At 41.7% G+C, this 14797-nt stretch overlaps 1 protein-coding gene across 6 annotated transcripts in view; it reads left to right on the top strand.

The window, feature by feature from the left end:
• LOC120908574 (neuropeptides capa receptor) overlaps positions 1-14797 on the top strand; it is a 52730-nt gene that overhangs the window by 12085 nt on the left and 25848 nt on the right. For all 6 annotated transcript variants that reach the window (XM_040319738.1, XM_040319737.1, XM_040319736.1 and 3 more), the window contains exons 2-3: positions 2914-3955; positions 9835-9985. In XM_040319738.1, the coding sequence (XP_040175672.1) occupies positions 3650-3955; positions 9835-9985 (457 nt within the window). In that variant the 5' untranslated portion in view covers positions 2914-3649. The remainder of the gene's footprint in view (positions 1-2913; positions 3956-9834; positions 9986-14797) is intronic.

Raw genomic sequence — 14797 nt, 5'->3', positions numbered from 1 at the left:
CATTAAGGCAATGGGCGCCAAATTCATCAGGCAGATTTATTTATGATCTACTTTGGGTTGAGTTTACAATTTCCCAAACGAGCCCGTAAATCCTTCATTTGATTCCGCGAGTTTTCGCTTTCGCAAGCGTAACTTGTTATGGGCAAGCTGTCACACGCCGTTTTTACATCCACAAGCGTTTTACTACCAAACTGAGTCTGAGGCAAGAGCCTGAAAATGGAGTAAACTGCTCGAGTCCCAAACGTCCAGTCCCGTGGGTGGATAATATCGCACAGACGAGTGGTGGGAGATCTCTTTATTTTATCGCCTTCTTTGCCACTGCTTCTCCCTCCATCCTTCTCCCTTTTTTTGAGGCTCATTAACTTCCGAATGATGACTGGTTGGTGGGCTGGAAGCAGTAAATGAAACTTCCTAGCCTCCCTCCTACCACGAGGAAGCTTTTAGGTGATACAGCGTGACATGATTCCATGCTTCCACGTGCTTTCGCTACCTCGCTGCATTCCGTTGGTGTAACTGCGCGTCGGGTCGATTTTTTGGTAACGTTTTGAGCGTCCCAGCGACACGCAGCACGATCGATTGGTTTGTTGTGGCGATAAGATGGAATTTTTCGCTATGCTCGTGCCTGTGTGCTGCATCATCTATTGACCAACCGGTGCCAATTGCGGACAGCCGATCGATTAGGGGTTAATGATTTATGCGTCCGGGGGGTTACTTGTACCATCGAACGGCATAATGGATGATTGCTCTCCATGGTATGTTTAATCAATCGATCGTGCTTCATGGTAACGAGAGAACGTTAAGCATCGTCCAAGTCCCAAAAAACGACTCCCAAAAATCATCGTTGGATTACTTTTTGAATGCCTTTTGGATGGATTGAAAAGCGTCATTAGTTGGATTATGCCTTTCCAAAAGCATAAAAGTTTGCATTTTTTTAATTAAAATTCTGCGGAAATTTGCCCCAAAAGAAGACATGTTGTTGCTTTATTCTCGAATAAAACTATTTAATGTTATAATTACAATTAAAAAACATCTTATGTCATCATACGTTACAGAAATTTACATTGTTTCTCGTGAAGTATATATGAAGTGTAAGAGGGAACGAGGAATATCTCTGAATTTTAATACATCCTTCGTTACTATTAATATCATTTCTTGCCATATTCTCTTTTGTACGACACGTTCGCAATGTGCTGACCTCTAATATAGTTTCAACCACATTCAGTGATTTCAAATTATATAAAAATTCTATTTTACTAAGCAAGTATGATCAAAAGATCATACAATAATTTAATATTATAAATTGCAACTGCTGCCACACCTTCAAGATATTAATAATATTAGCAACTGATCTTAATAATATCCTTATAGCATTAGAACTCTTTTATAAGCAAGTTTCCACGTTTTACTTTGTTTATTTTGCTACGCCAGTCAATGACGTACAACAGAAACCGTTCCATGTTGGATTCAAATCGCAAGTTGTTTCCATTCGAGGTGGCTACACAAAAACAATCGCGTTTCATTTTTATAATTTCCCTCTGCAACGTTACATCCTTCGCATACCCGGTCCAATCTCGAGGCTGAAGCGCTCTAATTAGAACCCAACGCGGAGATACATTAAGTAGATGAGAAATTTCTTTTGCGACACAAATTAGCTTCCGGTCGGCCAACAGACCATTTGTACAGGGGCAGGATTCAAGGGACATCCGTGGCACACACAAAAAAAAAAACACATCTAATCGTCCTGCAACGCCCTAGAAACTGTGACGTGAACATTATAATCGGCAAAAATTTGTTAAAACTAATTACCCCAAACCCAATTCTACGGTAATGCTATTAGTACTCCTGTTGGTCACATCCGGCCGGACCGGGGTAATTTCTTTTTTTTTGTGTTTGATGCTGTTGCTTCTAGGAGGAAATTTGCTCAACCGCGGTACAGCCCCACGTTCTGTGTATCGTACAGAACAGTAGAACCACTGATAAAAGGTACAAAAAGCTGCCTCCTTGTCGTAGTGTACGGTTAATCAGCACAAAAAAGACATAGCAATCAATGGGTAAAGCAAAAGAAAGAAAGAAAAAAGAAAATCCGTTGTCAATCCACTCATCCAACGTGAAGCAATTTTCGTTCTACAGCTTCCTACCATCGGGTTGTAATCGTTCGCCCGGCACTGGGGCGGGAAGTAAAGCTCGCTCGGTATCACTATTTATCACACTGCGGTTGGATTAAATCATCAGACAGGGAGAGCAAGATCGAGTTCGCATCATGCTTTGCCGTCATCGTTGAATGGACAGAGCCAACAAAACGGCACACAAAAAGAACTCCTCCAAACACGTAAACGGGGGGTGTAGAAACTAACCTGGCTTGCCTAACCGTCGCGTTGCCTCCCTTACCTACCCCACTGTACAAACACTGCTTCACCCGTTCGTACGATAAACCGGGCGAGCAAGATGCGACACGGTTTTGAAACGCAAACTTTACACAGACCTTCAGCGTTTTGCCCCCCTTGCTGCGAAAAGACCGTTCTTGACGGTGGACCGTGCCAGCATCGGCGAAGATGAACTGGGCGACAAAAAGAGCTAATGAGCCGCTTTACTGTCGTATTACAGCGTCGTACCGTTCGTCAGGTGATGGGGTGGGTTGATCTCTTATCTTGCATCTGAGCATTCGCCAGATACTGGGGTGATAAAAAACAGAACGAGCAGATTTGAAGGTATGGTAAGTGGCACAGGGACGTGATGGAGCGGGAACAACTACATCCCGCACAGTGTACTGGAGCGCAGTGCAACGGGTCTGTGGGGGAAGACCTTTCTATTGGTACGCCGTGCGATCCGTCATTGCTGCAGCAGGGAACCAAAACAGTAAAAAAGACAGCTTCCTTAATGTGCCTCTTGTTACGATATTGCCTCTCATTTCAGATTCCACATCATCTGCACCGTACTTGCCGCATCCGCGTTGCGTGCATAAATGTTAGCCTACCTTTCAGGCGCACTGTGCTAGCGAGTGAAAAGTTCCGATCCGATTGCGTATCGATCCAGCGGGTTGTGCGAACGTGCGAGAAAGCGTGCGCAAAACGGGGACCAGGCAGCGCTGGTTCTGTGGTGAAATGCATTTAAGTGCAATATAAAAATTAAACGACAAAGTTGTTTGGTGGTCAACCAGTCTGTGTGTGTGTGTGAGTGCGTAAGTGTTGTGTGCGGGTTAATGCAATTGACATCCGGTGTCATTGGCATTCCGGGCGATTACCGTGAGCGATAGCGTCCAGTACGTGACGGTCGTGCAGAGTGCTTGGTGCTACATGGTTCATATCTACATTTTATGGTAATTCCGGGAGTGTATTTTTCCCCCCTCATTTGTAGCTGCATAGTGTTTTTGGTGCTTTCTTATCATCGTTGCGCTTGCTGACGCGCGGCTATAATTGCTTCCAGCGAAAATGACGATAGACACGAATTGTTGCTAACTGCAGCTAAACACACACACACATACAAAAAGGCTTTTGCTCTGCTAAAAACGCAACAAAAAAAAACAAACATCCCAGCGATCCGACCACCATGCGAGGACGAACGAAAGTGAAACGAGCTCCGATTCTGCGGTAAGCCACCTACCACCAGGTGTCTAATTGCGACCCAAATCCCACCGCCCTACAGCCAAACCATGGAGACAGTGGTGGCCAACGCGACGGCCCTCACGTGGCCAATGTCCTCCACCGTGCCGGCGATGCTACTGCCGGACAGTTCGTACGCAAGCTTTCCGACCGGTGGCGTCACCATGTCGCTGGATGTGCTGCTCGGGCTCGGTCTGTTCGATGCGAACGGGACCGGCACCGAGAACGCAACCGGCGACCCGCTGGAGCCGCCCCATCCGTGCGATCCATCGAGCGACCAGTTCGATTGCTCCGTGGACGAGTTCCTGGTGTACGCCCGGGGTCCCCGTCGGATGCCGCTGTTCACCGCCATGCTGGTAAGTAGCCTGTGGGCGAGGCCTGCACAATCTGTGCCACCCCCTTTTCCCACAGACAAATTCAGGTGAACCGTAAATTGGTGTGCTTAAATTTTGCCTAATTAATTTCCGTTCCGATTAATATCATCTTAATTAACGCAAACACATTGTGCTGTCGCGTACGTACGGGACCATTTGCAGGCGGCTGGATGGGCCATGGGGTACAAGAGACAGCAGTCGCGCTCCCCGTTTTTGGGTGGACAGTGTGGTCTCTCGTCCTCGGTCGTAGCATTTCCGTGACAAAAAGCGCTATTGAATTAATTTGATTACCCAAGGAGCAATCTTCAATCGCAGACTTTTGGTGGCGTCTTGGCCCGGCGGCAAACGTTATGAACTTAATCTTTTCGACACGAAAATAGCATCCAGCTAGCATGGAACCATCAACTGGGTTGAAAACTAAAGCGAAAGATAGAGTGAGACGTAAAATGTAACGTAACCTGTGCGAACACCAGTTGGAAGGATGGAAAAGTTTTTAATAGCTTTCGGAATGAGTTCAAATTAGTTTTGAGCTAGGTTGGTTGAACCCGCCACGCTTAGTGGAGGAAAGAGAGGAAACCAATGTTCTGGCGGAAGACGCACGAAGAGAAGTAAGAGTACAGAAAACAAAACAAAAAAGATTGCCGCATAGCCTCTGAAAGATTACGGAAGTGAAAAGGTGTCCTTCTAGTTTTCTTTAAACTCCATTCAAAACAAGTTACTGCCATGCCGAGGATTTTCACCGATGGAAGAGCCGATTTGAGGATTCACACCGTCTGGAATCTCATATTGCGAGGTATAAAAATGGAGCTCCCGATAACGCACCACCGGAGACCAACAGCACCGTGGAACAGCGTGTTCGTGTATGTTTGCTAAGCTCTCTAGCTCTTCTTCTCTCAGTCGGTGTGGGTCAGGAAATTGGGAAATTTTACCATGCTCATGCACTCAGGTACAGATACAGGCTGCCAGACAAACGGCACCGCGGGGAGTGCTAGCCGGCAAGCGCAATGTTTGAGCGCGAGTGCGAACCTTCCACTTTATGGTGCGGTTCACACTCGGAGGCACACTGCAGCATGCGGGCTAAAGCTTTTAATGGCACTGATAAGTTCACACATTGCATGTCGATTTTTTTCCTTCTTTTTAAACGCATGCGGCTAAACGAAACGAATCCTGTACGATCTTTAAGTACGACCGGGCACTGTCTGGGCGAGGGATGTTGATGCACTTTAGCACTCGTGTCGGTGTTTCCAGCGCTCGCTAGCAATAAAATTACAATCTCTTGCGGTGTGGTGCTAGATATTCAAACCGTCATGCTTGCACCAGCTTAAGTTAGCGGAGAGATGAATAAAAACGACTCCCACCGCTGTTTCGTGGGTGACCACTTTCGTAAGCGGCTTTGGTTCGTTACGCGTCGAGTTTTCGCTCGGTGGGTAGATTGCTCGGGTGGGCTTTGGTATCCTAGACTCCCGGGGGTTGCGATGCGAGCACAATGAGCAGGATCAGGTAGTATTGACCTTTGCTCGAGAAAGCCATTGCTGAGCTTTCCTGGGACGGGTGTCTATTGTTAGTAATTTTCAACGTTTACCATTATTTTGTTTGCTGCACCATTGAGGAATGCCATCGTGCTGTGCGCTTGTGTGAAAGAGAGGAAGTAATACACATACAAGCACACATTGTACAAGGCCCAGAGTTTGGATAATTATGTAACGAATTGATGAGCTTCGGTTACTTTCACGTAAATAATTGGACTGATAGCACAAAAGATCAATAATCGAACAATGTTGCGATGGACAACGGCAATGACCGGACAGACAAACAGGCAACTGCGTGCTGCAGCAAAATATAAAAAAATTCAAGGTTATTTTTTTGTCAACTGGAATGTTTTCCAGCTAAATTCTAGACTCGATTAAAATAATACTAATTGAACAACACGAACAATTGAAATAATGAATTTTAGATTTGCTTTAAATTCCGTAATCCTGATTACTCGTTATAATTTGAGTTATTGTGCCAAATACCAGATTCATTTTTCCTAATTTTGCTTAAAAATATGGTATTTAAAGCAAATTGTCCATTTTAAAGATTTTAAACAACTTACAGTGACTAAACTTTCCTCATCTGAATACATTCAATCTTTTAAAAAATTCTTGAAAGATGAAATCATTTTGTAAGTTACTTTAATTCATGCTTCTTTTATGTTTAGGGCTTCACCGTTTGCTAATGTTTGAATTGTATTATGAATTATCGCTCATCCGTTGTTGTTCTTCAGTTGTTCCTCATTATTTCCAGAACCATGTACAACACAATTATGTGTTTGTTGTTTAAGATCTAAGGGCGGATTTAGCAATATCCTGGGTGCTTTTAATCATGCCTATCGTGATGTTTATGATAAATACCTTGTTTTGGGATACGTTATTGCGCGTCTTGACGAGATCATTACTGAAAAGCTTTTCTATCCTCGTCTTGAACTCATGCCGACTGTTTCGGGCGAGGACAAAGATGTGTTTACTGAATCAATGTGTTCGAAATGTAAAAAATGCTTTCAATATTTTTGCATGTTTGAATTCATATACATATAATGATTTTGTTAACTGCTCACCACATATGTACTTAACAAATCAAAGCAATTTTAAAATAGCAACTCATAATTCCTAGCTTCAGTTACTGTTTGAGTGCATATTCAGGTTGTTAAAATTGTTTTTCAGAACTTTGATTAGATCATTCCTCTTGATTTATAGTTTGTTTATTCATGATAAACCCTGGTGTGAAAATATGTCCATCGTCCAACACTATCACACGCTACCCCAAACTGCACACGGTAATAATTGATCAACAAACCGGTTCTAGCAACCGCAAACCAACATAATTAACTGGGTGACTCCATTCCAACCGGAAGCACCGGAAGCTGGGCGTAAAATGAACACGGTACAGGATCCAACTTCCAGCTGTATGGATATTCACAACAAGACGAGTTTCGCATTTAAAGCGTCTGTCTGAGTTTACACATTCCCATTTAGTCCCCGAGAAATTTGAATGCAGAAAGCGAACATTGCTATCTAAAGTTTCAGCACCAATCACGAACCAATGTTAAAGGTGGGAAAGCTTATTCTACGGAAAAGTTCCTGCTGCAGCTACGAGCAAATGAAAACACCAGCTACCAGCAGTCAATGAAACTTCCCTAACAAAGACATGGTTCAATAAATGCATTATGGTGCGAAAACAATTAAAGCGAACCATAGCATCCCTTTTCCCGCACTGAAATACCCCTCAAGCCCCGCTCCCTCTCTCCCACACGTACACATTGACCACAGATTGTGAGGTTATTTATGCGAAAATAAGGGAAATTAATGATGATCGGCTTTAGGGGTTCGGTAGCACAGTGAAACCATGGTTACCACATCGTGTGGCTCGTGTGTGCTATGTGCGTATTATTCCGGGTAGTTCATCGCTAGCCGTACTGGGCTGAGGTAGGAAGCGAATTGGCTGGCTAAAGCTTGATGCAGTGCGAGGACAATTCCGGGTAGAAGTGACAAACTGTGTTGACGGTAGATAGTGTTATCAGACAACCTCGTTCATTCCGACAACATAATGCCGGTGGGCAACTTTTGACGACCGATTCTGCCGTCGCAAAGTGGATCTGACGGGCAGAATTGTCTCCACGAACACGCTTTTGTGTAAGCGATCAGACGAGTTGTAGACGAAGAGGGGAAAAGGGATACTTTTATGAGGGAGATTATCATCACAAGGGAAAACAAACAATTCTATGTTTGGGAACTGGGAATTTATTCTCAGAAACTATATAGCATTAAATATACATAACGTCTTATTTGAACTATAATTTGGTTTATGAATTTAAAAAGCGTTAGAGTGAATGTGTATTTGTTTTGTTTTTAATTAATGATAATGAAATATTATATTCTGCTGCTTATTATCACCACTTAGAATGTAATTATTTTGCTAAAGCTCCTATAGAATACAAATGAAATATGTTATACAAAGTTTTGAACAACACCACTTGTTGCAAAATTGTGTTTCATTTGCGACTAACACTTTTAGGCGAAATAAGATCAACATGTTTCCGATGAGATACTGTGATAATGAAATACATACCATGTTCTCAGTAAATGACGCTGATAAACTCATATGCCACTACCATTATACTATTCAACCACTTGTCTCGTTTTGCCGCACAGTATTATCGTTTTCCGTAAGGGATGTTCGTGCATGGTACCGTCTGCATATTGGTTCAACGGAAGATATTACTATTAAAATTTTAATTAGCAAAGTTACTGCGTCCATTCTAACTGCAGGTCTGGAATAACTGACGCTCAGTTCAGAGAAGCAAGCTGTATCGTTTGTGGTCGGTAGTGGACATAAAGAGCTTCTCGTACGGTTGTACTACTACTCGTACGTTCCGTAGCAGAATAGGGATGTGTTGTGCTGATTGATATGTGGCTCTACAGCTTACGTTTGCTTGTAAATCTCGTGATAATCGCAAACAGATTATGCTTTTGATTGAAAAACAATTTGTGATTTGTTTTCCGAACTTGTCAGAAATTGTCAAAAAAGATGTTAAAAAAATGATGATAAATACATTTTAAATAAATTAAAACATGTCATATATTAATTTATTTGACATGTAAAAAGAAGCACTTACATTGATGACTTCTACATCGTAATGAAATGGATTCTTTATAGTTTAATTATTTAATGGAGTATGTTGACCAGCAAAACTGCTGGTGCTCTACTTGTTCGTAACCTCGTAAATTTCGTAATTCGTATTTATTATGTATTCAGTAGCACATAAAAGGGGGAAAAATGCCTTTAAAACACATTATTAGTGGGCTTTATTGTTTACAATACCTACACTTCGTTCTGGCAAAACCAACAAAATTGCGTACAATAGTCAAGAGAGTGGAATGGTTCACAATAATCTGGAATTCATAAAGGTCACTTTTATGAATGATACGGCACGGTTTAATATGCCTCGTTTCATGACGCCGGTGGGATATTTTTCATTTATAATTACTTCGAGCGTATGGTATGGCTTTTCACCGTTCGCCTCGAACCGGTACGTGTTGGCAAGACTCGAATTTCCACAATCCACAGCCCGAACTTTGCCGTTTTTCACAACGATGAAAATTGTACTGGTGGTGATTAATTTTCCATTCAATTTTCCATTCCCACTTTGCATTTGAAGAGGAAAATCAATTTTCGTCCAGATGCTTTCCCCTACCACGGTACCGGCGGGCATACTAGAAATGTTGGGATGAGGTGTAAGCGGGCAGACGTAAACTGTGATTGAAAGAAGTGCTTTTTCCTCTTCGATTCCTTCACCCTGGCGAAGAAGGTGATGGTGTCTTTTAAGTCTGAGAATCCTGTTTAAGCTTCATCGCGTTCTTCGCGACACTGCTGCTGGCGCCCGGTAATAAACATATACTTTTGCCCCACTGTGCACAGATTGCCTTTATTGCGTTCTGTTTGGATCGTACTCGGCATAAGAGTTGCTGCCATGCAGCGCGGCAAACACACAACGAGAAGCGGTGTAAAACTTTTCGCATTACTATTTATCTTACCTGCCGATGCAGCATTGACGCTAAAGCCGATAAAAAGGGATTGGTCGTGAAGGGGTTAAAAAAGATTGAGCGAACATTTGCAGGGTGTGACTAATGGAGTAAATGTGATCATTATTATGACATAAAAATTATCCGGAAAACTAAATTTTGGAAAAATAAAACGACGTAACCTTCTTTATTGTACTTTCCATGGCACATGATAAATGTCAGCCCAGCTCCAGAGAGTTTGTGGGATTTCTGATTGCATTCAATTCTCAGTATTTACTGCACTTTTTCTCTCTCTTCCAGGTCACAGTTCTGTTTGTCGGTATCCTGGTGACCGGTGTGATTGGAAACTTGATTGTGTGCCTCGTAATCGTTCGCCATCCATCGATGCGTACCGCCACCAACTACTATTTGTTCAGTCTGGCCGTTTCTGATCTCATATTTCTGCTGCTCGGTAAGATTGAACGTGGCTTGTAAAGTTCGCTTTGTAGGTTTTATTTTTTTAAACATTGCAAATGGTAGCAATGGTGCATTTCAACAGGTCCCATCTAACTAACGTGATAAGATTGGTTTCGGTTTCAACACCCCTTTTTCAAAATTTTGTTTCTACTTGGCGTAACGACATCGAATAAATCATATATAAAAAAAAAATATTAAACATTCTCAAGTACCTGGAAATACTCATTATACAACAATATAATTTTTAGACGTCTTGAGCACACATTAGCTCTTATAAGCATTGCTGTCAAAATTATAAGCCTATCAAATGAATATTTTGTATCCACAATGTGAACAAAAATATTAGTAACATCAACTTAACATCAATGTATATCAGCATTATTGGGCTAAAACTACGGCTATACATGAGCCGTAATAATGAACTAAATAAATAAATAAATAAAATCAACTTGAAAATTCCGTCCCTTGACGCTTCTTCTTCTCCATTTGGCACAACAACCGTTGTCGGTCAAGGCATGCCTGTACCACTAGTGGGATTGGCTTTCAGTGACTTACTGATTACACATATCAGGATAATCAGTCCTACGTATGGAGGCACGATCAATTCGGAGCTTGAATCAATGACGGGTATGTTGATAGGTCCTAAGAGAAAAAAACAACTAAAACAGCATATTAAATTATAAATAGCTAAGTGATTGAGTATTTTCTACATTCGAAGCGCTCAATAACTATATTACCATCGCATTCATCTTAAGCAAGTTAATTAATCATGCAAAAAGCGTTTGCGGTTGGGTTGCTAATGGAAGGTTGTTGTTTTTTTTCAAATGAAACCATCAACCTCAATGTAGGGCGTGTTCAATTACTCGTTTAAGATCATTGGCATGAATTGGATTCCAACGATTCTTCTAACAATAAAGTAAAAGAACTGAAATGCTGATGAAAGAGCAAACGCTCATTCATTATGTGCACTGAAATAGATGATTGATTCTCATCATCGATCGATGAAAATTAATTGAAGTGGGTCGCAGTAATTAAACACTGGCGGTAAACCTGAGCTATGAAGCGTAAATAGATCAACTAATCAAAGCAAAAACAGTTGATACAGTTTTGCAATTCATACTTCATTTCGTTTGCCTATTCGCTGGTAAAATAACTACCAGAACTTTGTGTTATCGTATTTGCTAAAACTGATGCTCCATCCTAATCAGTATATTATAAGCGTAATAGCTTTTTTGCCTGCCATCAAAAATACTTCCAACTGAGCGATGGAAAACATACAAACAAAACATTGCTGTAAAATATGTTTCAACACTGACCCCCAGCAAGGTTCGCACCAGCTCTCGCCAGCCCTTATGAATTCCATGGTCGTTGTGAAATGGTCTTAGCGAATGTGACAACTTTTCATTCAGCATTTCGACTTTACCCTCATCAAATTGAGTTATGCTTCACCGGTCGTGACCTCCTTGCGAAAAGCTGTTGGAACATAAATACAGGCGTCGGATGTTTTGTTTCCCGCACGGGGAGGGATTTCAAAGAAGAAATACAACAACAAAAAACTAAATACACACGCAGGACGGCCCTGGCGTCCCTTTCGCTACACAATCCCTATTACTTCGACTTTAAAGCGGCTTTTGCGGTGTTTACGTCCCAAGGCAAGGACGTGCAATGTGCAATGCCTACCGAAGGGTCGTCCTTGGTCGAATCAGATGGACAGAAAATCACGTCCCATGGTGTGAATGTTTCCATAGTACCCTGTCACTGCCATTCCGCGCGAAGCTGGTTTTCCAAAAGGGGGAAGAATAACACGACACCAAACGGAATGAACGGACCAGCCAACCCGACAGCACGACAGTGAACAAATATTTTGGATTTATAAGCTTTCAGCTGGCACTGGGACTGATTTTGAGGACAGGTTTTGTGTTTCTCGCACAGCACAGGTTGTGAAAATGTGGTACGTCTTTCTCGCTAAGACAAGTGGGGTTACTTTCGGACTTATGTAAGGCGGTATCATTCACATGAGTACACTGAACTTTGAATACCAAAACACAAACACGAAAGATCAGATCGGTCCAGTTGATAAACTTGTCTGCCCAGTAAGTTGTCGGGTGGAATCTTCACAGATGCCTTTACGTTATCCCTTTGTTTCTTTGAAATCTTTACACAACATACAAAAACAAGCTTAATTAAAATACATCTCACTGAAGCGGTGAGTGTAAAGAACTGCTTTACAAACTAGAACGGTTCACTTTATGATGTAGTGTTGTGTCTGGTACAACACGCTTATCCCGCTCTCTGTTGATACAGCATGTAGAGGAGGAATTGCTTTCCCTGCTCTGAACAGTGTGCATTTGATTAGAGAGAAATTTTGGTTCGCGGAAAACTGGGCCAATACCAAAACCACGCACAACTCCAATCACAAACACATACACACATCTAAGCAGATCGTTTGTGGAGCATTATTGGTGACTGGTTCGGTTCGAGCCACAATCATGAGTTTTCTCCGAACTGTAACGGACATAAATAGCATGGCAAACTTTGAATACAATACGTTCTTGCTCAACGAATGTTATCGTTACGGAGTTGAATAAACTGGAATGTCAAGATGACGAGCTTGGTGACGTTTTTCGACATGGTCGCTGCCATATTTTACTGACAATGTATCTGTATCGAGAAAAAAGGCATTTCAAATTTTAAAAAATATTCAGGGCAGTTTATTGAGTAAAAAATCATGTAAAATAATAAAAATAATAATTTCAAGTTATCCCGTGAATGCAGTGAGTAAACATCGTATCAGTTATTTTTCTCAAATTTTGCAAACACATCTATTCTTAATTACTTTCACGGAGATTGTTAGCTCATTGGTCAATTGTTTGTTTCCCTGTTTGATTGAACTCGAACACTATTGTTAAGGCGTTATTTGACATGTTTCTTTTCTCTTTCAATGTTCTTTAGAGTACAAAATGTTTTTGGAGATTGTTAACACAGCATTGTTTTTATTGATCTTTTATATTTTTTTTAATTTACATCAAAATTCACTGCACGTATAAAAACAAGTACAAAACATAGACGTGTTTGAGAAGAAAAAAATCATCTCTAAACATCACACTGCTGCTACGGTAGTTTCGTAGAAAAGCCAAAAAATAGCAAAAAAAAGACATGCTGAACATATTTTTTAAATTATTCTCAACTTATATGTTACTAGTATAAAAGTGATTATGGTGTGTATCAAGTTTATGGAAGGTTATCAACCTTTTTTCCCAACCGCTTTTTCAACGAAACGAGAGCAACGCTCAAAGCGGAAGCTAAAAGGCTGTCTATGTTTCGTTGTAGCCCACTACACCTCTAACGAGCTTTGATGTATTTCCGTGTGGTTTATGTTTTCTACTATCTCAAACTTACAGACACTGCTTCGCTTCATTAGTCAGTGTTGTATCTCGTTAACCCTTTTTGCCCCATCTCAACCGGTGAGAAAATCGCATTTCACTCGTATTACCCATCCTTCAGCTTCTATGCCGTTTGGCAAGCTTCCTTAAAACGGGGCACAAAAGAAAACCACTTTAAATTAGTTAAAGAAACCGCCCAACCTCAAGCTCATTGTATCGCAGCAAACTTCTTCCTTTCCAATTTCGAACGCGTAGGACGCGTGCTGGGAAAAGTACGTCCCGCTTTGTCTGACCTGCAGGCCACCTAACCGCAAACCACCAACCAGACCAACGTTGCCCCGGCAAACAGTTGACGAAACCTGTGTGGTCGGCTTGCTGTGCGGTTTGCATCCAAATTCGACTCGAATCGACTTATCGGCTGTTCACTGTCGTCTGCAGGACGTGGGTCGTAGACTGTTGTGTCTGCTAAATGAGCCTTGTCCTGGGCTGTCTTGTTCGTCTAGCCGCAGGGCATCGAAAGGAACACCAGAAGCTTACGTGCGGTGAAACGGGCACCGACGAGTGGGAAAAAGTGGCTTCATAATAAATTGAAGCCGAACATTTTATGCATTCATTTGCACGGTATGGCCAACCAACTCTCCGGCGGAGGGTTTTAATGCGGCTCAAGCCCCTGTCTTGGTTGAGCGAGTTTAACGAACTAGTTGATTTGCAGGTGTAAATTGACCGATGAAGGTTGGATTATGCCAGGTGGCTCATTCATCAATTAGGGACAGAACATTCCACTTAACGGTGTTGCGTTTTAAATCGGTAGGCGCAAAGCTTTTTGTTATTTTAAGTATACTTTGGTTGGGAGCCTTGCCAGAGAGAAACCAACCACGCCAACGAACAACGTTTGAGAGCTAAAAGATTTGAATCGCTTATCTGCAGTTTTGCATATGCTACTAAACAAGGTAAAAAAATACTTAAGACTTAAGTCAAATAAGTGATATTATATTATAAGTATCATATCTGCTTCTCTAAGCCACCTATCAGCTTCACTATAAGTGTTGAATATTAAAATTAATATTTACGGTCAATCCGATGGTACATTAGTGTTTTACAACAATCCCGATAGAGGACGCTATCGAAGTGGAGTCGTGTGGACAACTGCTGACAACGATCGGGCCAAGTCGTGCCGATTGCACGAAAATTTCCGATTGCAGCAAAGCTTACGATCTTGAGCCAAGCTTTCACGTATCCCCGAGCCAAGCGACTGAATTTTTAGCCTCAAATAATAAATTAACGTTGCTTAAAAACTGATTGTATTACATATTTCGGGTGAAAGAAAGGACTCTGTTGATAACGTCTCAACAATAAGTTTACTTAAAGTTTGTAATTGAAACATGTCTTTAATATCCTTAAAACTTAACTTAAAGCCAAATTTG

This window comes from Anopheles arabiensis, chromosome 2, assembly GCF_016920715.1.
Source record: "Anopheles arabiensis isolate DONGOLA chromosome 2, AaraD3, whole genome shotgun sequence".
NCBI classification, from domain to species: Eukaryota; Metazoa; Arthropoda; class Insecta; order Diptera; family Culicidae; genus Anopheles; species Anopheles arabiensis.
Note: the sequence above shows the minus strand (reverse complement) of the source record. Positions and strands in the feature narration are given on the sequence as shown.